The following is a 23,275-nucleotide window of genomic DNA, read 5'->3' as shown; positions in this document are numbered from 1 at the left end:
GGCAGGCGAAACCTCCCCCCGCTTGCAGGAAATGACGGGGGAGGGGGAGGGGCCTTTGCGGGGGGGGGAGGACCTGGTCCCACCCCCTCCTTCCTTACCTCTTCTCTCTCGGAGCCCAGCTCAGTTCCCGGCAACCCTTGCAAAGCGGAAATGAGGAATCAGGGAGGAGCCCCGCCCTTGGCCCCCGCCCAGAGAGGTTTCTTTTGCGGGGGGGGGGGGCAGAAGTTGGCAGAGGACAGAAGGGCTTCCTCCGGTCTTATGGAGGCTTCCATGGGAAAACACCTGCAGTTCAGATATGAAGATCCTGCAGCTCAGGCAGTTCTGCTACCTGGAGGCCAAAGGACCCTGAGAAGCTTGCAAGCGGCTCCTGCAGCCTTGCTAGGAACCAAGCCTGGACTCCACCACAGTCCAGATCCTGAGCTTTCTTTAAGTACAGAAGGAATATTGCAGAAGGAATATTGTATAGGTTGGGGGGGTGTTGCCCCTCCAGCAGATATCATGAACATGCAGCTCAGATATCATGAACATCAGCACAATCACTTTTGTGACTTTTGTGATTTCTCCCCACAAAACACTTCTTCACACTTTCTTCCTATCTATTCAAAGGGCCTTTGCTGCACGATACCAAATGTAAGAATTCACTGATAAACGTATCTATGTACTGGCTCACTGGGAAAACTTCAGAAATTCATCTAGACATGTGAGCTCAGCTACACAGCAGCCCCTCTGCCTGAGGGATAATTCCTGGCCTCCTGATACCTGAGTGCCAGACAGGTAGCCATTCCAGAAATAACAAACCCAGAGGAAGACAAAAGGGTGGGATGAACTTGGCTGGGAAACAGGGAAATGTAAATATCTTTTTTGTTACACTTGATGGGTGTTTGGTGGAGGGCAAGGGGAACCATGGGGCAGGTCCAGGATGCTCAGATTCCTGCCACCAGACCTCCCCTTTCATGATGTAACCGTGATGTAGTTTGGGGGGGTGTAACATGGGGGATTAGCAGCTAATAAAAGTTTGGGTTCTCTTTTGTTTGGGGCTTCCATCTTGTTCCACCTTGTGGCAGGTGGGAGTCCTGTCACGACAGTCTTCAATCAAGACCAAGCCTACTGGCTGCTGTTTTGCTCTGGTATTCCTGGCTGGGGTCCTTGTTTTTTGTCCAAGGGAGCCCTCAGATTTCTCCGTTAACAGGAAGAAGCTGAAGTAAACCTCTAGCCCTCCTAGAGGGACAGTGACCACTCAAAATATGCAGGCAACTGAAGGGGTTAATGGGGGCACCCACAGGAAGATGATGGCTGGCTGACAAAGGACCCTGTGTGAGAGGCAAGGGAGGGAAGCTTTTGGGGTTAGCCAGGATTTTTTTGGGGGGGAAGAACCTCCTTAGCTATGTACTTTTGATTTTTTTTAAATTGGGGGTGGGCAGCTGTCCCTCCTTGCTGCCCCTTGGCTATGCCCATGGGCTGGGAGAAGAAAGGGCAGCTCCCAGGTGAGAGCTGGGAGGGCCTACCTGCTTCTCTGAGAGACAAGGATCAAGATCTGCCTTTGAGAGCCCTCTGAACTTTCCCCCATGGAGCCCCCGCTCCTGTTCTCACAAGGGCCAACCAGGGGCCTCCTCTGGGAAGCCCCCCCAGCAGGACTGGAGCGCAAGGGCAACACTTTCCACCTGTGGTGCCCGGCATCTGGGATTTGGAAGCACTGCAATGCACAGCCCAAAGGGCAAGGAGCCGCCCACAGCGCCACGAATTGGTCACGTGCTTTTTAAAAAGCCATCTAGCTTGGTGGGCATCTATGAAGAAGCACTTTCTTCTCTCTGCCCTCCATCTTCCAATAGTCCTTATTTATTTACTGCACAGGTCAGGTTTTTGTCTTTGTATTTTGTGCATATTCTATGTCCAAATGTTTCCGTCTGCCCACAACTCCTGTTAATAAAAGGAGCCTCTGCACAGCTAGTCGGCAGCTTGCTTGGAGCATGCTTGTCAGCTTGCTTCTGCACAGCTCACCTCCATCCGACCTCCCGTCCTGTTTTTCCTACACAAATGTTTCCGTCTGCCCACAACTCCTGTTAATAAAAGGAGCCTCTGCACAGCTCACCTGCATCCAACCTCCCGTCGTCCTCTGTTATTCCTACACAAATGTTTCCATCTGCCCACAACTTCTGTTAATAAATGTGACGTATTCATCAATCTGAATGGGGTTTATTTGCATGAAATCTTTCCTGACCCGAAGACACACACACACACACCCTGGAAGTGGCAAGCAGTGTATGGATCTAAAGGAAGACTACAGTGGTACCTTGGGTTACATACGCTTCAGGTTACATACGCTTCAGGTTACAGACTCCACTAATCCAGAAATAGTGCTTCAGGATGAGAACAGAAATTGTGCTCCGGCGGCGCAGCAGCAGCAGGAGGCCCCATTAGCTAAAGCGGTGCTTCAGGTTAAGAACAGTTTCAGGTTAAGTACGGACCTCCGGAATGAATTAAGTACTTAACCCAAGGTACCACTGTAGTTGCAAACTCATGGCCACCCTGGCAGAACCCTCTTCTCCCAGACTTGGGGGTCCTCCCCATGCATTAGAGCCCCTCCCCCTGCAGCCCGGGGCCCCCCTCTCCTCCCTTCTCTCCACTGCACCCTAAGGCAGAAAGGAGACTCACCAGGTTCCAGGAAGCTCCACAGAGGCAGCCTTGGCAGAGCAGAGATGCAACAGCCACCTGCCTCCCCTTGCAGAAAGGGGCTTTTGCTCTGGAGGACCCTTGCCCTGCTTTTACTTCCTGCCCTGCTAGGAATCCAGCTCAGGTCCTTTGAAGCCTTGCAAAGCTGAACGCAGGCAGCTCACCCCTCTCTCCCTCTGTGGTTTCTCTCTTGAAAGCAGGAGTCAACAACAAGCCCCACACACTGCACTGCCTACACTCCTAGGTGCTCTGGCACTGCCCACCCACCCCTGTGCCCCCTCCCCATTTTATTCCAGATGCACAGCTATGAGCTGGGTCTTGACTGGGTCTTTCATCAGACCACCGCTTTATTCCCGCTGCCACCTTGGGGAGAGAGGACCTTCACCCCTAACCTAGCAAAGGAGGAGATGTGTGGTGGAATGCAACTGATTTATTAAAACAAACACACAAGGGTTTCAAGATAATCTTGGGTACATAAACTTACGATTTCAAATGTTCCTGCTCTTTTTGTCACCTGATTACAATGGGTGTTACAACGCTGTTTCTCTACTACTAATCTATCAACCCTGCTTGACAACAACCACTACTCTCACACTCTGTCTCCACTGAGGAGGTTGCTGGAGAGGCCAGGGACCATCTTGAGAGACCTGCTCCTTGCCTTGCAGGCCTTTTCCACCTGGCTTGGGAAAGTGGGGTCTGGACTGCTTGCCATTGCTCCCAAGCACCTCTGAAGTACAGCAAACAGAAAACTCTTTCTTCATCCTGGATACAACCCATTGCTCCTTGCATCCTCTCGGAATGTACTCTGAATAATCAAAGGACAGCAGGAAGGGAATCCTCAGCTTACGCTTCTCACAGAGGGAAGCCTGAAACCTGTGGCTTTTCTGGAAGATGTGTGTGTGTGCTGAGCAGAAACCAGAGAGAGCTTCAAGGGGACACGGCCACCATCCTGGACGTGCTGAGGGTGTCAGTGGCGCTCAGGAGCACCACATATTAGTAAATTGGAGGCTCCTGAAGTACATGAATTGCTGGCAAATTGCAGACATGACATGAAGCAGGTATTCAACCCCTTGCCCAGTGACTTGCAACTCACAAATCTGGCTATGAAGAGATATTGGGCACTGAGGGTGTGTGCACTCAATGGTTTTGACAATGACATTTTTTTGCTGGATTTCCAAATGAGAAGAACACTGTTGCAATCCTCACCTACATATTCATAAAGTGTCCTCAAATTAAATTCACACACAGCCATTGATATGGGGTTTCTCCCTGCCATGAGTTCTTTGAAGGGCCGTTGAGAATGACCCTCTGACATTAAAGCAGCAGCAAGAGAGATGTTTGGATCCCTTTCTGAGCTCGAAGCATGGGTACCCCCAACAAAAATTTGGCTGTGTAATTTGGAATTAATGTGATTTGGAATTAATGTGATTTGATTGGCTTGTTAATAAAAATTATATTAAAAAAAAGAGAGATTGACCCTCTGACTGAAGCCCTTTCCACATTCCAGCACTGATATAGTTTACCTGATATGGTACTAATATATTGGGAAATCAACACCATGGCTGGTGTGTTACTCCCTTCGAAGTGCCACTCGGGTGATTGATCTTCCTCCCGAGCCACCGGTGCAACAGATACCTGTAAACATATGCACGCAGTATCAACAGACAGTGAAAGTGAGGCTTGAGGCATGGATACGAAGCGCTATGTTTATTATTTACAGGACAAAGGAAAACATGGCTCCTCTTACTTTCTTAATCAGCAAGAGAGGGGAAAAGCAAAAGCATTATCACAGAAACAGCGTATCTGAACTTCCGTTCCCATGACATCCAACACTGTGGAATGTAAACAGACGTGTGACAGCAACAATCACACACCTGCAACACGGAGGAATGAAATTCCCACTGGTCTCACTGCTATGGCAACGTATAGCAAATGGAAGAAAGGAGAAATCACAAAGGAGGAGTATACACGAGTAGCCAACAGTTGCAGGGAGGTCTGGGCAGGCCAACGCTCTGAATGAGCTCAGGCTTGGAAGAGAGATTGAAAATAATTTTAGAAGTTTTATTCAGCTGTGTTCAAAGCAAGAGGAAGAACAAGCAAGTAAGTGGCAGGTCCTCTGCGTGGAAAGGACAGAGAAACGCTGTTGGGTGACTGAGAGAAGACGGAACCACTCAGCACCTACTCTGCGTCCGTCTTCCCCCAAAAGAAAGCACTGCCCAGCCTGATGATAACAGAATCAATGATGCAAGGAGACAGCTGCAGCCCAAGATAGGAAAACCGGTAGTAAGGGAACACCTAGCTACTATAAATGAATTCAGATCTCCAGAGCCTGATGAGCTGCACTCAAGGGTATTAAAGGAGCTTGCAAATATAAACTCAGAGCCTCTTTCTATAATCTTTGAGAATTCTTGGAGAACAGGTGAGATCCCTGCAGCCTGGAAGCATGCAAATGTCCCCACCTTCCAAAAGGGGGGAGGGGAGACCCAGCTGACTACTGACCGGTGAGCTTGACATCAATACCAGGAAAAGTCCTAGAACATATAATTCAGGTGTCTGTCTGAGAGCACTTAGATTACTAAAACCCAGCATGGGTTTCTCAGAAATAAGTCATGCCAGACCAATATAATTTCTTTTTTTGATGGAGTAACAAGTTGGTCAATCAGGGGAATTCCTGTGGACATAGTGTATCTTGATTTCAGTAAGGCTTTTGACTAAGTCCCCCATGATATTCTCATGAGGAAGCTGGTAAAATGTGGGCTGAACGAGGTAACTGTTAGGTGAATTTGTAGCTGGCTGACTGACTGAACCCAAAGAGTACTCATTAACAGTTCCTCATCATCCAGGAAAAAAGTGACAAGTGGGGTGCCACAGGGATCTGTCCTGGGCCCGTTGTTGTTCAACATCTTTATAAACAATTTAGATGAAGGAACTGAGCGGATGCTCATCAAATTTGCAGATGGCACCAAACTGGGAGGGGTAGCTAATGCCCCAGAACACAGAATTGGAGAACTGGGAACAAACTAACAAAATGAAATTCAATAGGGACGAATGTCAGGTTCCACACTTTGGCATAAATATACGATGGGAGACACCTGGCTTGCCAATAGTACATGTGAAAAGGATCTAGGGGTCTTAGTGGACTGCAAGCTCTACATGTGTGAACAGTGATGCAGCAGCAGCAAAAAAGAGAGCTAATGCTATTCTAGGCTGCATCAACAAAAGAATAGTGTCCCGATCCTGTGAGACTTCTGATGGGAAGTGAGATTGCAGCTCTGGTAAAAGCTCTTTCCACATTCCATGCACTGATATGGCTTCTCCCCTGTATGAATCCTTTGATGAGCAGTGAGACTTCCCTTTTGACTGAAGCACTTTCCACACTCTTGGCACTGAAATGGTTTCTCCCCACGATGACTACTTTGATGCCGACGGAAGCTTACACTTGTATTAAAGCTCTTTCCACATTCCGTGCAGTGATATGGTTTCTCCCCTGTATGAATTCTTTGATGGGAAGTGAGATTGGTGCTCCGACTGAAGCTCTTTCCACATTCCAAACACTGATAGGGTTTCTCCTCTGTATGAATTCTTTGATGGGAAGTGAGACTTTCCTTCCAGGTGAAGCTTGTTCCACATTCCAAGCACTGATATGGTTTCTCCAATGTATGAATTCTTTGATGGGAAGTGAGACTTTCCTTCTGCCTGAAGCTCTTTCCACACTCTTGGCACTGAAATGGTTTCTCCCCAGTGTGGATTCTTTGATGGCAAGTGAGACTCCACTTGGAATTGAAGCTCTTTCCACATTCCAAGCACTGATTTGGTTTCTTCCCGCTCTTATTTCTCTGATGGGAAGTGGAATGGGAACTCTGACTGAAGCTCTCTCCACGCTCCAAATATTTATATGGCTTCTCCGCTGTGTGGATTTTGTCACGGTCTCCCTTGTTAATTTCCAATTCATCACCAATTTCCAATTCATTACCAGCTGTATCAAAAAGAGAAAGACCAGGAAGAGATTGAGCTCCAAGTTATTATTATTTTTATTATTAGTTTATTACCCTTTGTCAGTTATGAAAACATAGTAAATAGGCTGCCTAATAATAAAATTGTCATCATAATAACATTCCTCTCCCCCACACTTTTACAGGCCATAGATTAATAAACAATGGTAACTTACTAAAAGTCTTACTACAGGGTTCATTGACTTTTCTGACAAGCATTAACAGACATACTTATGTGAACCTGAGATTCAGAAACCCTGGCTCTTTTCTTTGATGGATTTTGTTTGATCTAATAATGGAATCCAATCCATCTCCCATGTCAGAAGTCTCTTTGGTCTACCAAGAACAGACAGAAAGAAGGAAAGACATGAGAACATAACAGAACCTAACCACACCAAAGCCTAAATTTTAAAAGGCTAGGGCAGTTCAGACCAGCCAGATCATGGTTTAAAAAGGCAAAATTGGAGGAAGAATATTCACAGATAAAACAGCTGATAACTCTCCATTCACGGTTCACTGTGGGGCTGTCAAAATCCCAGATGTTGTGGGTCAGGCTTCCTCAACCTCGGCCCTCCAGATGTTTTGCGACTACTATTCCCCGCATGCCTTGCCACCGGTCCTGCTAGCTAGGGATCATGGGAGTTGTAGGCCAAAAACATCTGGAGGGCTGAGGTTGAAGAAGCCTGCTGTGGGTGTTGTTGTTTAGCTCCATCAAAATACTTGATTCACCTCATAGAGATCCGTACTGAATTTCAAAACAGATATCATGATCCAACAGGGAGCCTTACCAAGAGAGTCCGTGATCCCACGATTCTCCCCCATGACTTCCTTATGCAGAGCTCTCTGGTCAGGATCCAGCAATGCCCATTCCTCATCTGTGAAATGAACAGCTACATCTTCAAAGCACACTGGACCCTAATATAAAAAGGGGAAAGTCTTCCTCTTAGAAAACATTATCTACTACACATTGCTTTGCTGTTTTCTGCCTGTTAATTGCTCTTTTAATGGGATTGTTTTGTTGTACATTTTAATTATGGATGCTTCTCTTACATGTCTTTCAATAATGGGTATTAATCTATGTGTAAATGGGGGGGGGGCGTAATTCACATGGCGTTCTTCAAATCAGTCTGCGCAAGCGTCCCTGTTTCCCAGATGGAAGGATCCCCTCTTTCCTCCCACCGTCTGCTGTTCTGGAGGGGGAAACCTCCCCAATGCCCTAAGACCAACTTCAAGGGGGTGCAGGGGGTCACAGGAGGGGAAGGAGGGAGAAAGCGCAACTGATGGGGCTCATTTGGTGAATCCTGGCCACTATTATTTTTATGGTTAGAAGCCTATTTTAATATTAAATGGGAAATCAATAAATAAAACTACAACTACAGATAAATAATACCAGCAATATTCATAAGGCCAGTTAAAGTGAGATGGCTGTTTATTAACCTTCTGGAATTGCATTTTAGGCCTTTGTTAGGGACAGGCGCGACAGAAACCAAGATGAGGAGAGGGATTCATCCTGACCCAGAGGCACCTGGCTGCCCCGTCCCTCAGCCTCCTTCCCACAATGCTCCTTCCTCCTACCTGAATTCCTTCCACAGCCACTGCTTCCCCTCCACCAGGAAAAGATGGATGAGGAGCTCTTGCCATCGTCCTTCTGTCAGCTGCAGGACAAAAAGGTAAGTGGGAAGTCTTAGCGCCTGCTTCTCAGAGGTTTAAGCAGCACTGAATACAGAAGAGCTTTCTAAAAGCCTCACCTGCTGAGTGAATGTTGATGTTTGTACCCATTTCATATGTTAGTTGTGCAAACATACATCTCCCCTCCTTTGGGTTCTTGGCCCCAAATGATTAAAAGAACCTACAGAATAGTTCCAAAACAAACAGAATGTGACCAAACAGCGAAAAACCTCCTTCCTCCTTACCCAGTGGCCTCTCTCTGGCGTCCAACAGAGTCTTCTCTGCCTCAGAGGAATCTTGGCTCCTTTCTGCAAACAGATCCTTTCCCTGAAAGAGAAACAAAGATTCAAAACAGAGAACAGGAAGAAGGATTGGAAAATTAATGGCAGAAGCAAAAGATTTAGGGGTATCTAATATGATCCACTTAATGCTTTCCAAAAATGGATGGGCCATTAGAAGAGAGTTTGGGTACACTCTCCCTCCTGTTTGGCGCCCCTTGAGAGTATCCAAAGGACAGTCTCTCTCACCTGCTGCTCTGCCTGACTCAGGAGGCAACCTTCGGCCAGGGCCACCGCCTGGGAACTGGTCTCTGCTCCACATTCCCTCACCCAGCTCTCCATCTCTGGTGGAAGGACAGTCAGGAACTGCTCCAAGATCACCAGGTCCAGCATCTCAGCTTTCGTGTGCCTTTCTGGCTTCAACCACTGACGGTAGAGGTGGTGTAGTCGGCTGCAAACCTCTCGGGGTCCTTTGGCCTCCTGGTAGCAGAACTGCCTGAACTGCTGGCTCTGCAAATCTGAGCAGAGAGTGTCCTCCTCACCCAGGATCTTCTTCACAGAGTTTTCCCAGAATCCCCCACTGCTCCCAGTTTGGACAGCATAACCTCTTCCTGCTTCAGGGCCAGCTGAGTCTTGCTCATCCATCTGGGCTCTCAGGAAGCTTCCAAGAGATTGGAACGAACCCCTTGGTCTTCTGCCAACAGGGGCTAGCAACTTCTACAAAGCAAATAGATTGTTCCATTATAAAATTGATACACGGTCAGGAGAATAAAAATGTTCCCTGAATTAAGCATGGCTGAGTCTTGTGAGATGAAAGGCCTGGTTTCTTCCACCTTTCAGTGTTTTCAGTGAACGTATGCCATTAGAACTGCGATTGAAGAGTCATTTGTACCGAGTGTAATTTGGACACTGAGCTGGACTTGGGGTGCTAACCCTGGGGTCCTCAAGAGTTGCTCTCCCTCCCACTCCAGTGCACATTTCTTTCCTGGTCCGGTCACTTTTTCTAGCACTTGAAATCTGCAACGTTCTCATACTACTTTGGTGAGGTCCTTTTGTCTTTGTTCTGAGGCCCAGATACGTATGTGTTCAAAAGTGGACCTAAACCCCAGTTGAAACAGATCTAGGAAATCAATTTCCTCCAGGAACACCTGGATCTGGTCCGTTATGAACCTCTCAAGAACCTTGCCCAATAAGGGGAGGCTGGCAACTGGCCTGCAGTTACTTAGGTTTTCCAAATGCAGGGAGGGTTTCTTGAGAAGTGGTTGGTTCTGCCCCCGCCTCCTTCAGGCAGGAAAGGACCACCCACTCATGCAGGGAGGCAATGACCATCTCCCTGGCCCAGCTAGCTGTCTCATCCCTGCCATAATAATAATAATACCCGCCTATCTGGCTGGGTTTCCCCAGCCACTCTGGGCGGCTTCCAACCGAATATTAAAAACAATACAGCATCAGACATTAAAAACTTCCCTAAACAGGGCCACCTTCAGTTGTATTTTAAAAGTAAAATAGTTGTTTATTGCCTTGACATCTGCTGGGAGGGCGTTCCACAAGGCAGGGGCCACCACCGAGAAGGCCCTCTGCCTGGTTCCCTGTAACCTCACTTCTCGCAGTGAGGGAACCGCCAGAAGGCCCTCAGAGCTGGACCTCAGTGCTATTTCTTCTCATCGAAGAAGGACAAAGGTCCAGACTGCAAGTGGTTGCACTGACTGATCTGGGAACTTGTCCACATCTGCGAGTCTTACTAACTGAAACTCATCCAACACAACAGGACTAGTAAGGGCTCTGGACAAACCATGAGATTCATCTGCTATTACAGCAAACTCAAGGTCTTGGTGGATTCAAGTGATTTTATCCTCAAAAGGATTTGCAAAAAAGCCACAGTGAGCTACTGCCGACTGTAAAGGATTCCACACTACCTGGAACAGCCCTGCTGGGTGGCACAATGAGCGTGCAATGGAAGCTTCTGTGCTGCCTTCACTGCCACTAGGCAGAGTCCATGATGAGCCCTCACCAGTGTCCGGTTGCATTCAACCAGGTTTTTCCTCCACTCCCATATGAGCCATCTCCCAGCTTCTTTCCTTGCCCCAAGTACTGGAGTGTACCAGGTTTAACTCTGCACTGCATAAAGAAGCACTTTCTTTTCTTTGCCCTCCGTCTTCCAATGTTCCACATTATTACTGTTATTATTCATTTCACTTCTATACCGCTTTATATTTTTCAGAAAAATCTCAAAGCCGTTTACAGCATATTAATAAAACAATCCAGAATCAAACATTTCTGAAGAAAGTCAGATATAAAGTATACAGTCAAAGCAACATAATTAACAGGAAACTAAAATATTATCTTAAAAGACTTCAAAAGAAAACATTACAAAGGAGGAGGTCAACGGCAGTATACACATTTAACACAAAGTTAACAAAAAAAAATCTTAAACGTTTCAAAAGCAAACATTGCTAAGTGAAGTCAGATATAAAATACATATAAATTATTTGCATCACCTAATCACTCTATAATTCCACCGTAATCAGTTTTGTCTGACATATTTGCAAACACACTTATAACTGGGTATTAAAGGTGGATCTGTATTCCAAGCAGTTCATTCATTCATTGCATAGGTCAGTTTTGGTAGGTTTTTTTGGTTTTGCCGTATGTTTTGTCTGAATGTTCAAGTCGGTTACGACCTCTGTTCATAAATGCGACTTTTTCATCAATCTTAAAGGGGTTTATTTGCATGCTCTCTTTCCCTGACCCAAAGACCCTTCCCCCAAGTGGCAGGCAGCGTACAGAGTCAAAGAGAGGAGAGTTGCAGCGGACCCACAGCAGAACTCTCTATCTGGCTTTGCAGAGAGGAAGGGGGCAGACGCCTCCCCTCCCCTGCAGCCCTGGGACCCCCTTCTCCCCACTGCACCCTAAGGGGGGGGAGAGGAGACTCACCGGGTCCCAGGAGGCGCCCCCGACACAGCGCTTGCGCAGGAAAAAGACCACCTCTCCACACCCCGCCCCTTGCAGGAAGAGAGGGGTTCTTGCTCGGGAGGACCCTCCCCCCGCCTTCATTTCCTCTCCTCTCTAGGAATCCAGCTCGGTTCCTTTTAACCCTTGCAAAGCCGAGGGCGACAAAGCCACTCCTCTCCACCTCTCTGCGTACTGTGCTGTACAGTATTCTCTCTGGAAAGGGACCCGAGGGTCGTCTAGTCCAACCCCCTGCAATGCAGGAATTGCGCTCGCAGCCGTTCCTGGGTTAGCTCGAAGCGCCAACTTTCTGGTTAACCAAAAAAGGCAATTTTGTCCCTTATAAGGACTCCAAGTTAACACGCCTTTTGCAAGATTCCTTGGGAGGCAATAGCCACACCTTGAGGGTTGCCTGTGTGAGCCCAGGAGATTCCAACCTTGAAGAGACTATGCTATGCTGATAGGGCCAGAAAATTAAGAACAGTGAACACTGACCCTCAGGCAGCAGAGATCGGCTGGCTAAAGCTGCAGGTCTTGCTGCTGCAGACCTCATGGAGGGACCCTTCCAGTCTCTGTGGGTCGTGGGCCCTCAGAAAAGGTGCAATCTTGGATGGAGAAAAATCACTCCCTCATGGAGGAAGATGAGAAACTAAGCTGCAGCCTCAGTGATAGCAGCAGCCAGATGGCCCAGGTGCTGGAAAGAATCATTGTGACGGAGCAGCAGAACGAAAAGATCAGCACAAAGCTGGAGAAGCTCCAGGAACGCACTGCGTTGAAACTTGACCAGAAGAAGCTGCTTAAACCAAAATTCAAAATGCCACAAAAACTCTTTAAAACATTTAAAAGCATTTTCAGCATTTGCCCCAACCCTAGAGTTTGTTCCAGTGAGTCTGGGCTCTTCAAGACGCATAGCCGGGCAATGTCCCTCCAGCTTCCCAGGAGTCTAAAGCAGAGCAGGGTGAGTCTGATTCCCGCCCCCTAGGCCAGGTGGGAAAAGGCCTTGCAGGGAGCAGCCTTCAAGACTCACAGCTGGGCAATCTTGGTTGCCCTCCTCTGCACACCTTCCAGCTTGTCAACATCTTTCTTAAATTGTGGTGCCCAGAACTGGACACAGTATTCAAGGCAGAAGAGAGTGGCACTATGACTTCCCTTGATCTGGACACTAGACTTCTATTGAGGTAGCCTGGAATAGATTTGCTCTTTTTGCTGCTGCATCACATGGTTGACTCATGTTCAGCTTGTGGTCCACCAAGACCCCTAGATGCTTTTCAGATGTGCTGCTAGTAAGCCAGGTGTCCCCCATCCTATATTTGTGCAGCTGCTTCTTCCTGCCTTAAGTGCAGAACCTGACATTTGTCCTAGACTCTCCATGTGCTTTCCATGCTCCAGATCATGGATTTCTTCACAGGTGTACCTACACATCCTTTGCAGAGAACGGTCCTCCTCCTGCTGCTGCTGCCTTCCTGTTCAGTGTATTCCCTTTGAAGTGGTTATACCTATCGACTTGGAGCAAAGGGCCAAAGAAAGTGTTGTCCCCCCTTCCTGGCCAAATGCTCAGGAACAATGGGGTGGAAAGGGAGAAAGAAAAGCCCTACAGTCCAGCCACGGGTCTCTCATCCCACCAGGTTTCAATGTGTCTGGTGTGGGGGGCCAGGAAGTTGCAGGTTTCTTCTGGTTCCAATTGCGTATTTTGTGCTTTTGTTTTGTGTGTTTATTTTGCCTTTTATGCTGTGAACCCCTCTTCATCTTCAGATACAAAGGATGACAGTGAACCTGCCTGTGAGGTTATATTGTGCCTCTGTTATCAGGAGCTCCTATTCGTCTTGCTTTATCCTGCTGCTCTTTCAGGGACCTTCAGGGGCGAACAAAGAAAGTTAATTCACAATGGGGACCATTGCGAGGAGCTGTAGGCTTTCCTAGACCTTTTACACCTTTTACTACCATTGCTGTTTCCTGCTTCTTTCAGGGCTGTTCCTCCCCCACCTCCCCGCGTTTTCCAGCTCCAGCTGGAGGGTCCCCCCCCCCTCAAAAGGAAGGGAAAAGGCGGGCTTCGAGCGGCAGATTTTGGCGGCGAGGCTTCGCGCAGGCGCAGTGAGGAGTCCCCCCGCGCCGGCCTTAAGCGGGCTTCCACCACGGAGAGGCTCCAGAGTCCTAGAGCGGCGCTCCCTCCCATCCGCTAAGAGAGCCCCGAGGACTAGAGCGGAGACGTCCTTTATCCGCCCGCTTCCGCCGGAAGTCAAGGTTGGGGAACTTGTTCGAGGCGGCACCGGAGGGCTCGGTCACGGGACGGAGCTTCGGCGGCGGCGGCGGCGATGGTGGGCGGCTCCCCCCCCGCGGGAAGGGAAGGGCAGGCCGACCCCCCCGCTGACCCCCGCCCCCCTGACTCTCTCTCTCTCTCTCTCCCTCAGGCGGCGACGGCGGCGCTGACTCAGGGGCTGGAGCGGGTCCCCGACCAGACCGGCTACCTGGTCATCTGCGACGGGGCGGTGCTGGCGGTGAGGAGGGGCCTTGGGACACGGAGGAGGAGACGCCCCTCTGGGCCAGGGCTCCCCTCTCTCCTGGGAAGCACAGCTCTTTATATTGGGGGGGGGGAGGCAGGCTATTTAGGGAAGTTTGTAATGTTTAATCCTCTATTGTGCTTTTAATATTCGAGTGGGAGCCGCCCAGCCAGATGGGCGGGGTATGAATAATAATAAATTATTATTATTATTATTATTATTCTCAGCCTAGCCGACCTCGCAGGGCTGTTGTCAGGGGAGAGTTAAATGCGGGCGGCAAAGCACATGGGCTGCCTCAGGATCCCCTTGGAGGGAGAAGAGGCGGGTGGCAGGGATGCCCCGAGATGCCTGCTGACAAAGGACTCCTCTTCTTTTTCTCCCTGCCCTGCCAGTCTTCGGGCGACCTGGAGAACAACGAGCGGACGGCCGGGGTGATCTCGGAGCTGGTGAACACAGCCTGCGCTTTCCGCCTGCCCCGCTGCCCCGAGGTGCCCTTCAGGCGTATCTCTGGTAAGAAGGGGGCAGGACCGCTCCCAGCACTCGCAGGCGGGCTTCCTCTGTGGGGCCTCGCTGAATACAAAGGGGAGCAGGGCTGCATCCCACCCTTTTGGTGGGGAAGGTCGGGGAGCCTCAGGGGAGCCTGGATTCCTCTTGGCCCCTCTTGGCGTCTGCTCTTCTCCCTCCCCCGTGTAGAGTTGAACTCGGAGCTTCCCTGATGTGTCCTGTTCTTGCCCCCTTTCACCAAACCTTAAAGGAGAGCCAGGCAGGTGGTGGGGAGAGCTAGGGTGGTGGGGAAGGAAGGCTCAGCACCCCTCCCCTGAGCCATGGCACCTGCCTTGCATGCAGAAGGTCCCATGGCAACTCCAGGTATGTCTGCAGAGGACCCTATAGTGGATTCACAGCCAGTCAGTGAAGACAGAACTGGGCTCAATGGACTGAATGGTCTTCCTTGGGAGAAGCACCTTCCTGTCACTGAGCCTGACCTACCTCAGAGGGATGTGAGGAGGAAATGGGGTGACCGCCCCATCAGTGAAGGAATGGGGAGCAAGTGAGGTGGTTCTGCAGTGTGCTCTTTGTGGGGCTTCCTTGAAACTGCTGTCGGTGCAGGATGCCACAGCGCAATTGCTGGCAGGAGTGAGGCCTCGTCAGCATATAACACTTGTACTCAGAGACCTGCACTGGCTGCCCATTTGCTACCAGGCCAAGTTTAAGGTGGCACAATTAGAATGTAAAGCCCTTAACAACTTGGGACCAGTTTACCTGTGAGATCACCTAAGCCCGCATGTGCCAGCCTGACCATTTAGGCTGGCTACAGGTGCCACATAATACGTGCACTGCAGTTGTATGAACTTGATCACTTAATGTGGTAGCACCTAAACTCTGGAACTCCCTGCCTATGGGTGCTAGGCAGATGCCTTCAGTTGCACTCTTCTCGTTCCTGCTAAAAAACATGCAAAACAAGCCCGCCTTGGCATTCAGAGAGTTGATGCCAGTTTAAATCAGTTTTTAGTCTATATTTTTGAAAGTTTAAAACTGCTGCTGTTAATCTTCATCAGTGATAATATTATATACTGCTTTGAGGTTTTATTATAACCAGACTGTGTATAAATATATGCAAAAGTACATAAATGCACCCAAGCACCCTGCTGGGGGTCTCGTCTCTCCTAATACCCTTACTGGGGTCTCTCTCTCTTTCGTCCCCCCAGTGGTGTTTGGGGAGCACTCCTTCCTTGTGACCATATCTGGTCAGAAGCTGTTTGTGGTGAAGAGGCAGAACAGCGTCCGGGAGCCTGTGATCGTCTGAACTTGACCTGCCTGCTTCTGCTGTAACTGACTTTGGGAGTGGGGGACTCAAGGAGAGTTGGAGTGCAGGAACAAAGCACCTTCTTTTTTGTATGTGTGTGGGGCTCATCCCTGTGTTGATACTGGGTCACAAGAGGGCTGGCGGCTCCTTGGATGCGTTGTACATTCTGCTTAAAGGCTTTGTGCCGCTGGGGGTTTGCTCCATATACCTGTGGGCGTGATGGCAGTATCATGTGAAATAAAGTTCTTTGAAAAGAGACAACTAACCCATTGGACTAGCTTTTTAGTAGAATTGTGGAATTTTAGGGTTGGAATGGACCCTGGGGTCATCTAGCCCAGAACCCCTGACAGGTAGCCACCCAACCTCTCTCAAAATCTCCAATGAAGGAGAGTTCACCACCTTCTGCGGCCATAGGACCACAGTGTTGGAAGGGACCCTGAGTGACATCTAGTCCAGCCCCATGCAGTGCAGGAATCAAGCAAAGAATCGGTGGCAAATGGCCATCCAGCCTCTGCTTAAAAACCTCCAAGGGAAGGTGTTTCTCGGAGGTTCTCAGTTTCTCGTATGGCAGCAGAAGGGCCTGAGAGCGAAGGCAACCTGGGGGACGGGAAATGGCACCCCCCCCAAAAGGTCTGGATGCATCTGGGTAGCCTGGCTCGTTAGGTGATCAGCACAGCACCCATATAATAGCCTTGCTATCCCCTTGGCCTGACTAGCCTCTTTTTAGCAATGGCCCCACATAAAAGGTAAAGGTAAATAAAGGTTTTGCTGGCACGGAAATAAGCTCAATACCACACCCAAGGAATGCAGAGAGATAAATCACAAACAACACAACTATGTATATGGCATTAAAAAAAAAAAATACACAACATTTCAACACCTTCTAATACATAGAATCTTAAATAATATCTCTCATGCCAAAATAATAACCACATAACAACAATATCTCAAAGCCCAACAGTTCAAATATTCCTGAAAGAAGTCCATGAGAATGACTCTGTAGACTTGTGCTGGTGCAATCCCAATGGAACTCCCAACAATGAGATACCCGGATTTCAATCTCTGTTTTGTGAATCTTCTGGTTGGCCTGTAAAGGAACTATATAATGGCAATTTAGTGCTCCAATCAAATAAATCAGCTCCAAACTTAGAATGACACTTTGTTCTTTTTGAAAAGGCTATACACCTTGACATACAGAGCCAAAGTCATTTAGGGCTTTAAAGATCAGCACCAACACTTTGAATTGTGCTTGGAAACTTACTGGGAGCCAGTGTAGGTATTTCAGGACCGGTGTTTTATGGTCCCGGCGGCCGCTCCCAGCCACCAGTCTGGCAGCTACATTCTGGATTAGTTGTAGTTTCTGAGTCACCTTAAAAGGTAGCCTGATTCAGAGCTCATTGCAGTAATGTTTATGGTCCCAATATGGACTCTCCATAAATGATTTCCGATTATTTTGGACACTTGAATGATTGTAATTATGATGAGTTAATAATAGCAGGGGATTTTTAATTAAATATTATCCTAACCTAGATAGAAATACACCAACAAAGAAAAAGAATTAGTGAGGTTGGACAATAGGGAAACATGAATTGAGTTTAATAGATCCTTGGCACTTGATTTATCCTACTGTGGTAATAATTTACCTCTATGCCACTGGCCCTTGCCCAGGTGAGGAAACAAACCTTTAAATAACGACGAAACCAAGAGAGCAAACAAAAATGTCCTGTTGGGACTTGGTTTATTAAAACTATTGGACAATAGGGCAGTTTTGCCAGCTAGAAAAGACTGTCCCCAAAGGAACATGTGAACAAAGGTTTTATAGGGTTTTATACAAATAGCTGCTATACATCACAAAACAACACTGCATACATCAAAAGAGGTCACAGGTAAAGGAGTGTAAAAGTTCTGGCTGGACTCTGTTTTCAGCTCCCCTTATTTATCTTGGGGAACCCCAACCCTTAGGTTTCAGCTTTTGCACTTGGCCTCCAGTTGCCTTCATTAAGGGGCAAATCGTCCTTCCATATCCCTGGAACACTTCAAGGAGCCGCTTGCTTAGCACTCCAGTACTAATGCAAAACCTCCCTCCTTGGCTGGGCATTTGTGCCTTTCTAGTAATGCAAATACACCTCCCACGATCCAGGGTCAGATCGGACTGGAATGCAGTGTAGATGTGTGGCATGAGAGATTTGAAAAATGTAGGAATGTAAGAATCAAATCACTCATAGATACACTGATACGTAATCCCATAAACACATGAAACAACTAAAGCAAAATCTATATAATATGAAAAATTATTTAACTCTGCTAACAGAGAATATTCATTTTTCTCACGTGCACAAGAATTTCTTTAGGTTTGATTGTGATGGATTGTGAGATTGGCCCTCTCATTGAACTTCTTTCCGCATTCTCAGCACTGTTGTGGCTTCTCCCATGAATGAATTGTTAGATTGGAAGTGAGATGGGGGCTCAGACTGAAGCTTTCTCTACATTCCAACTAGTGATATGGTTTCTGCCCTGTACTAATTTTTGGATGGAAAGTGAGACTCATCTTGGAATTGAAGCTGTTTCCATGTTCTAAGGATTTAAAATGGTTCCTCCCTACTATGAGTCCTTTCATGTGAAGTGAGACTTCTCTTACGACTGAAGCTGTCTCCACATTCCAAGCACTGATATATTTTCTCCCCTGTATGAATTCTTTGATGCGAAGTGAGATTGGCCCTGTCACTAAAGCGCCTTCCACATTCCAAGCAAGGATATGGTTTCTCCCCTGTATGGATTCTTTGATGGGAAAGGAGATGGTGGCTGTGACTGAAGGTTTTTCCACATTCCAAGCACTCATACGGTTTCTCCCCTGTATGGATCCTTTGATGCGAAGCTAGATTGTTGCTCTGACTGAAGCTCTTTCCGCACTGCAAGCACTGATATGGCTTCTCCCCTGTATGAATTCTTTGATGCGAAGTGAGATTTGCCCTGTCACTAAAGCTCTTTCCACATTTGGAACAGGGATACGGTTTCTCCCCTGTATGAATTCTTTGATGGGAAGTGAGATGGGCACTTTGACGGAAGCTCTTTCCACATTCCAAGCAATAAAATAGTTCCTCCTTTGTATGAATTTTTTGAGGGGCTGTGCGATTGGACATCACTGTGAAGTTTCGTCCCCATCCTAAGCACTGATGTGGTTTCCCTTCTGTATGAATTCTCTGATGGGAAGTGAGATGGGCACTCTGACTGAAGCTCTTTCCACATTCCAAACACTTATAGGGTTTCCCCTCCATATGAATTATTTGATGGGAAGTGAGATGAGCCCTTTTACTGAAGGTCTTCCCACATTCTGAGCACTGATATGGTTTCTCCCCTGTATGAATTCTTTGATGGGATGTGAGATGGGCACTCTGAGTGAAGCTCTTTCCACATTCCATGCACTGATACGGTTTCTCCCTGATATGAATTTTTTGATGGGCTGTGAGATTTGACTTCACACTAAAGCTCTTTCCACATTCTGAGCACTGATGTGGTTTCTCCCCTGTATGAATTCTTTCGTGGGAAGTGAGATGGGCACTCTGAGTGAAGCTCTTTCCACATTCCATGCACAGATATGGTTTCTCCCCTCTATGAATCCTTTGATGGGAAGTCAGACTATCCTTCCGACTAAAGTTCTTTCTACATTCCAAGCACTGATAGGGTTTCCCCCCAAAGGGATTTATTTGATGTGAAATGGAAATAAAGTGCTGAGTGAAGCTCTCTCCATGCTCCAAATGTTTATATGGCTTCTGTACTGTGTGGATTTTATCATGGTCCCTCTTGTTCTTAATTTCATCACTACCTGCAACAAAAATAGAAACAGATTAGAGCCTGAGGTCTTGGTCTTTCCAGTTCTTAATTTCCAATTCATCACCACCTGGAACGAATAGAGAAATGGATTACATCCAGATTACAGGAAGAAATGGAACTCAAATTATTGAACAATGCTAATTAACACGTGATACAGGAAGAACTGAAGGGAATTAGGAAGTCTCACTACAGGGATCACTACATTTGTTGAAAGGCATTAGCTAACATATTTATGGGAACCTGAGGTTTGAAAAGCTTGGCTCTTTTCCGGAGTGGACTTTGCTTGGCCCAGTCATGGATTCAACACCAATTTCCAATGTCAGTCATCTCTTTAGTCAACTGAAATTGGACAGAAGCAAAATAATAATAATAATCCTGACAGAAACTACCACCACTTTCCTAACCAGCCCAGCCCAGTCATTTTAATCTTACTATCTTCTATAATGTTTAAAAAAGCAAAACTGGAGGGGGGGGGAGTTTCCAAATCGCCACTGCTGGGGGTTGCGCTCTTGAGCTCCATCAGAATATTGGAGGCTCATCACATAGAGGTATGGATTGAATTTCAAAACAGATAATATGATCTGACAGGGAGCCTTACCAAGAGAGGCCACAATCCCACGATTCTCCTCCATGACTTCTTTATGCAGAGCTCTCTGGTCAGGATCCAGCAAGGCCCACTCCTCGTCTGTGAAATGGACAGTGACATCTTCAAAGCAGATTGGACCCTAAAATAAAAAGAGAAACGTCCTCTTCTTAGACAGGACGGCTATGTTGTTTTAAGGGGGTTGTTTGGCTGCTTCTTCTAACCACTTAATGGAATTATTTTATTGTGTACTTTAATGATAAGTATTTTAACGATTAGATTAGGGACGTGGGTGGCGCTGTGGTTTAAACCACTGTGCTGCTTGGACTTGCTGATTGGAAGGTCGCTGTTTGAATCCCCGTGATGGGGTGAGCTCCCGTTGCTCAGTCCCTGCTCCTGCCAACCTAGCAGTTCGAAAGCACATCAAAGTGCAAGTAGATAAATAGGTACCGGTCTGGCGGGAAGGTCAACAGCGTTTCCGTGCACTGCTCTGGTTTGCCAGAAGCGGCTTAGTCATGCTGGCCACATGACCCGGAAGCTGTACGCCGGCTCCCTCGGCCAATAAAGCGAGATGAGCGCCACAACCCCAGAGTTGGCCACGACTGGGCTTAATTGTCAGGGGTCTGCATTATTACTGATAAATAATGCTAGCAACATTCAAAAGCCTAGTTAAGTGGAGGTGGCTGTTCATTACTCTCAGGGAGATTTGCTCAGCCCCAGAGGCATCCTGGCTGCCCCACCCCTCAGCCTCTTTCCCCACAATGCTCCTTCCTGCTACCTGATCTGGTTCCATAGCTGCTGCTTCCCTTCCACCACCATTAAAAGATGGATGAGGAGGTCTTTCCACCACCGTTCTGACACCTGCAAGAGACAAAGGTAAACAAGAAGCCATGAGTGCATGCTTCTGTCAGAGGTGAAGCTATGCAGCTCTAACTGCAGATGGTCCATGCATTTGGATATTTGGACACATTTCATATTTTAGCTATGTAAAAATACACCCCCCCCCTCCTTTGGGCTCTTGGCCTCAAGTGTCTCTCCAAAAAGATGGAGAAAAAACACACATTAGTTACAAAATACACACAATGTTATCAAAGAGATGGAAAAACTAATTTCTTCTTACTCAGTGGCCTCTCTTCAGTCATCAATGGAATCCTCTCCGCCTCAAAGTGATTGGCGCTCATTTCTGCAAATGGATAGTTTCCCTGAAATAGCAACAAAGATTAAAACAGGAAATGGGAAGAATGCCTAGAAGTGGAATGGCAGAGGCAAAACCTTTTGGGGCATCAGAGATAATTCCTTGGAAACTTAAAAAAAAAAAAAGAGATATTTTGGATACTCTCCCTGCTTTTCAGAGCCCCTTGGTAGTATCCAGAGGCAAGTTTCTCTCACCTGCTGCTCTGCCTGCTTCCTCTCCTCTGCCTGACTCAGGAGGAATCCTTCGGCCAGGGCCACCGCCTGGGAAGTGGTCTCCGCTCCACAGTCCCTCACCCAGCTCTCCATCTCCAGTGGAAGGACAGCCAGGAACTGCTCCAAGACCACCAGGTCCAGCATCTGAACTTTCGTATGACTTTCTGGCTTCAGCCACCGACAGTCAAGGTGGTGGAGTCGGCCGCAAGCCTCTCGGGGTCCTTTGGCTTCCAGAGAGCCGGACTGCCTGAACTGCTGGCTCTGCACCTCTGAGCAAAGGGTGTCCTCCTCACCTGGGATCTTCTGCACTGAGTTTTCCCATAATCCCCCACTGCTCTCAGTTTCCATGGCATGGCCTCCTCCTGCTTCAGGGCCAGCTGAGTCTTGCTCATCCATCTGGGCTCTCAAGAAGCCTCCAAGAGATCAGAAGGAATCCTTTGGTCTTCTGCCAAGTTCTGTCTGTCCAAATCAGAAGTGATACCAAATTCTACAAAGCAAAGAAAGAGGTTCCCTGAGCAAGTGCAGACGAGTCTTGCTTGGAACCTGGGTAAAAATTCCACCACAGCCCAGACACTATGCTCCCCCCCCCACCTTTTTTGGGGGAAAGGAAGAAGGAGTAGAACCCAATTTTTTTAGTATAATCCAAAATCAAAACCACTAGAATGCCTATATTACCCAAATCCACTTGAAAAAACACGTAAACATAATAGGTGAAACAGGGGAATATCCAGGAATTGCATTTTGTACATACTGGGCTTGATGGTTAACTGAGTAAGCTACATTTTAACATCACAATGTTGACTTTGATGTTATGAGAAGCTGTATCTAATTTTGAGAGTTTCTAGTAAATAACTTTACAATTGTTATTACACAGCCTATTACGTTTACGCGTTTTTGTGTGTGTTTTCAGTCAACAAATCAAGTCAGGCCCATGACAAACTGAGTATAATTTGCACACCAGGCCAGAGTGGGGGTCCTAACCTTGGGGTCCTCTAGGGCTGCCCTCTCTCTCCCTCCCCCACTTCAGTCCACATTTCTTTCCTGCTTCATTTTCTAGCACTGGGAATCTCCAATGTATTCAAGACAAACTACGGGGTGGGGCGCCCTTTTCTTTGTTCTTAGGGCCAGATCCAACCCCCCTGAGGGCCAAGTGGGTGATGCCAAAGAATAGCCCTGAAAAGTGAGTAAAGTAGGACTCACCTCCTTTCTGCAAGTTGTTTTAAGCTGTTTTTGATATTGTGTTTTAATGTGGTTTTCTGCCCTGGGAATCTAGGGTGAAGGGCAGGTAATTAATGATGACGATGTTACATGACTTAACCCCCACACAGCCAGATATGCTTGAGGGTCCTCTGGGGTCCACCATGGTCACTTGAGGCTCAGGTAGCCTCAGTGACTAGGAGTGACCAGTTCCAGTTTCGGCCAGCTGAGCAGCCACAGTGGCACAGAGATGCCAGGCTCAGATGGGATTATTGCAGTGCCCTGTAGGTGGGCATTTCCTTCACACAAAAAGAGAGAGAGTTTGCCCTTCGCCTTCTCCCCATTGCAGCCTCACTGGGGGGGTCCCCCATGCATAAGCTGAACAACCCCCTTCGCCT

At 47.7% G+C, this 23,275-nt stretch overlaps 3 protein-coding genes across 3 annotated transcripts in view; 1 reads left to right on the top strand and 2 right to left on the bottom strand.

Annotated features, from left to right (window-relative positions):
• LOC128398358 (zinc finger protein 850-like) overlaps positions 1-19,692 on the bottom strand; it is a gene marked incomplete at its 5' end in the record, with an annotated part of 25,692 nt that extends 6,000 nt beyond the window's left edge. The window contains 8 exons of the mRNA XM_053359364.1: positions 99-136; positions 5,888-6,646; positions 7,451-7,577; positions 8,238-8,317; positions 8,576-8,657; positions 8,858-9,325; positions 11,543-11,674; positions 18,445-19,692. Coding sequence (XP_053215339.1) covers positions 99-136; positions 5,888-6,646; positions 7,451-7,577; positions 8,238-8,317; positions 8,576-8,657; positions 8,858-9,325; positions 11,543-11,674; positions 18,445-19,692 — 2,934 coding nt within the window. The remainder of the gene's footprint in view (positions 1-98; positions 137-5,887; positions 6,647-7,450; positions 7,578-8,237; positions 8,318-8,575; positions 8,658-8,857; positions 9,326-11,542; positions 11,675-18,444) is intronic.
• LAMTOR4 (late endosomal/lysosomal adaptor, MAPK and MTOR activator 4) lies at positions 13,770-16,120 on the top strand. Its single transcript, XM_053409811.1, has 4 exons — positions 13,770-13,872; positions 13,966-14,052; positions 14,448-14,565; positions 15,762-16,120. Exons 1-4 carry the CDS (start codon positions 13,870-13,872, stop codon positions 15,857-15,859), a joined length of 306 nt encoding a protein of 101 aa, XP_053265786.1. The 5' UTR covers positions 13,770-13,869; the 3' UTR covers positions 15,860-16,120.
• On the bottom strand, positions 19,648-23,275 carry LOC128424031 (neurotrophin receptor-interacting factor homolog). The gene is made up of 6 exons (XM_053409805.1): positions 22,881-23,275; positions 21,663-22,167; positions 21,394-21,475; positions 21,052-21,134; positions 20,289-20,415; positions 19,648-19,757 (listed from the first exon to the last, which is right to left on the bottom strand). The coding sequence occupies exons 2-6, from the start codon at positions 22,074-22,076 to the stop codon at positions 19,705-19,707; spliced, it is 759 nt and encodes a 252-aa protein (XP_053265780.1). The 5' UTR covers positions 22,077-22,167; positions 22,881-23,275; the 3' UTR covers positions 19,648-19,704.

The sequence above is a fragment of the Podarcis raffonei genome, chromosome 12, assembly GCF_027172205.1.
Source record: "Podarcis raffonei isolate rPodRaf1 chromosome 12, rPodRaf1.pri, whole genome shotgun sequence".
NCBI classification, from domain to species: domain Eukaryota; kingdom Metazoa; phylum Chordata; class Lepidosauria; order Squamata; family Lacertidae; genus Podarcis; species Podarcis raffonei.
Note: the sequence above shows the minus strand (reverse complement) of the source record. Positions and strands in the feature narration are given on the sequence as shown.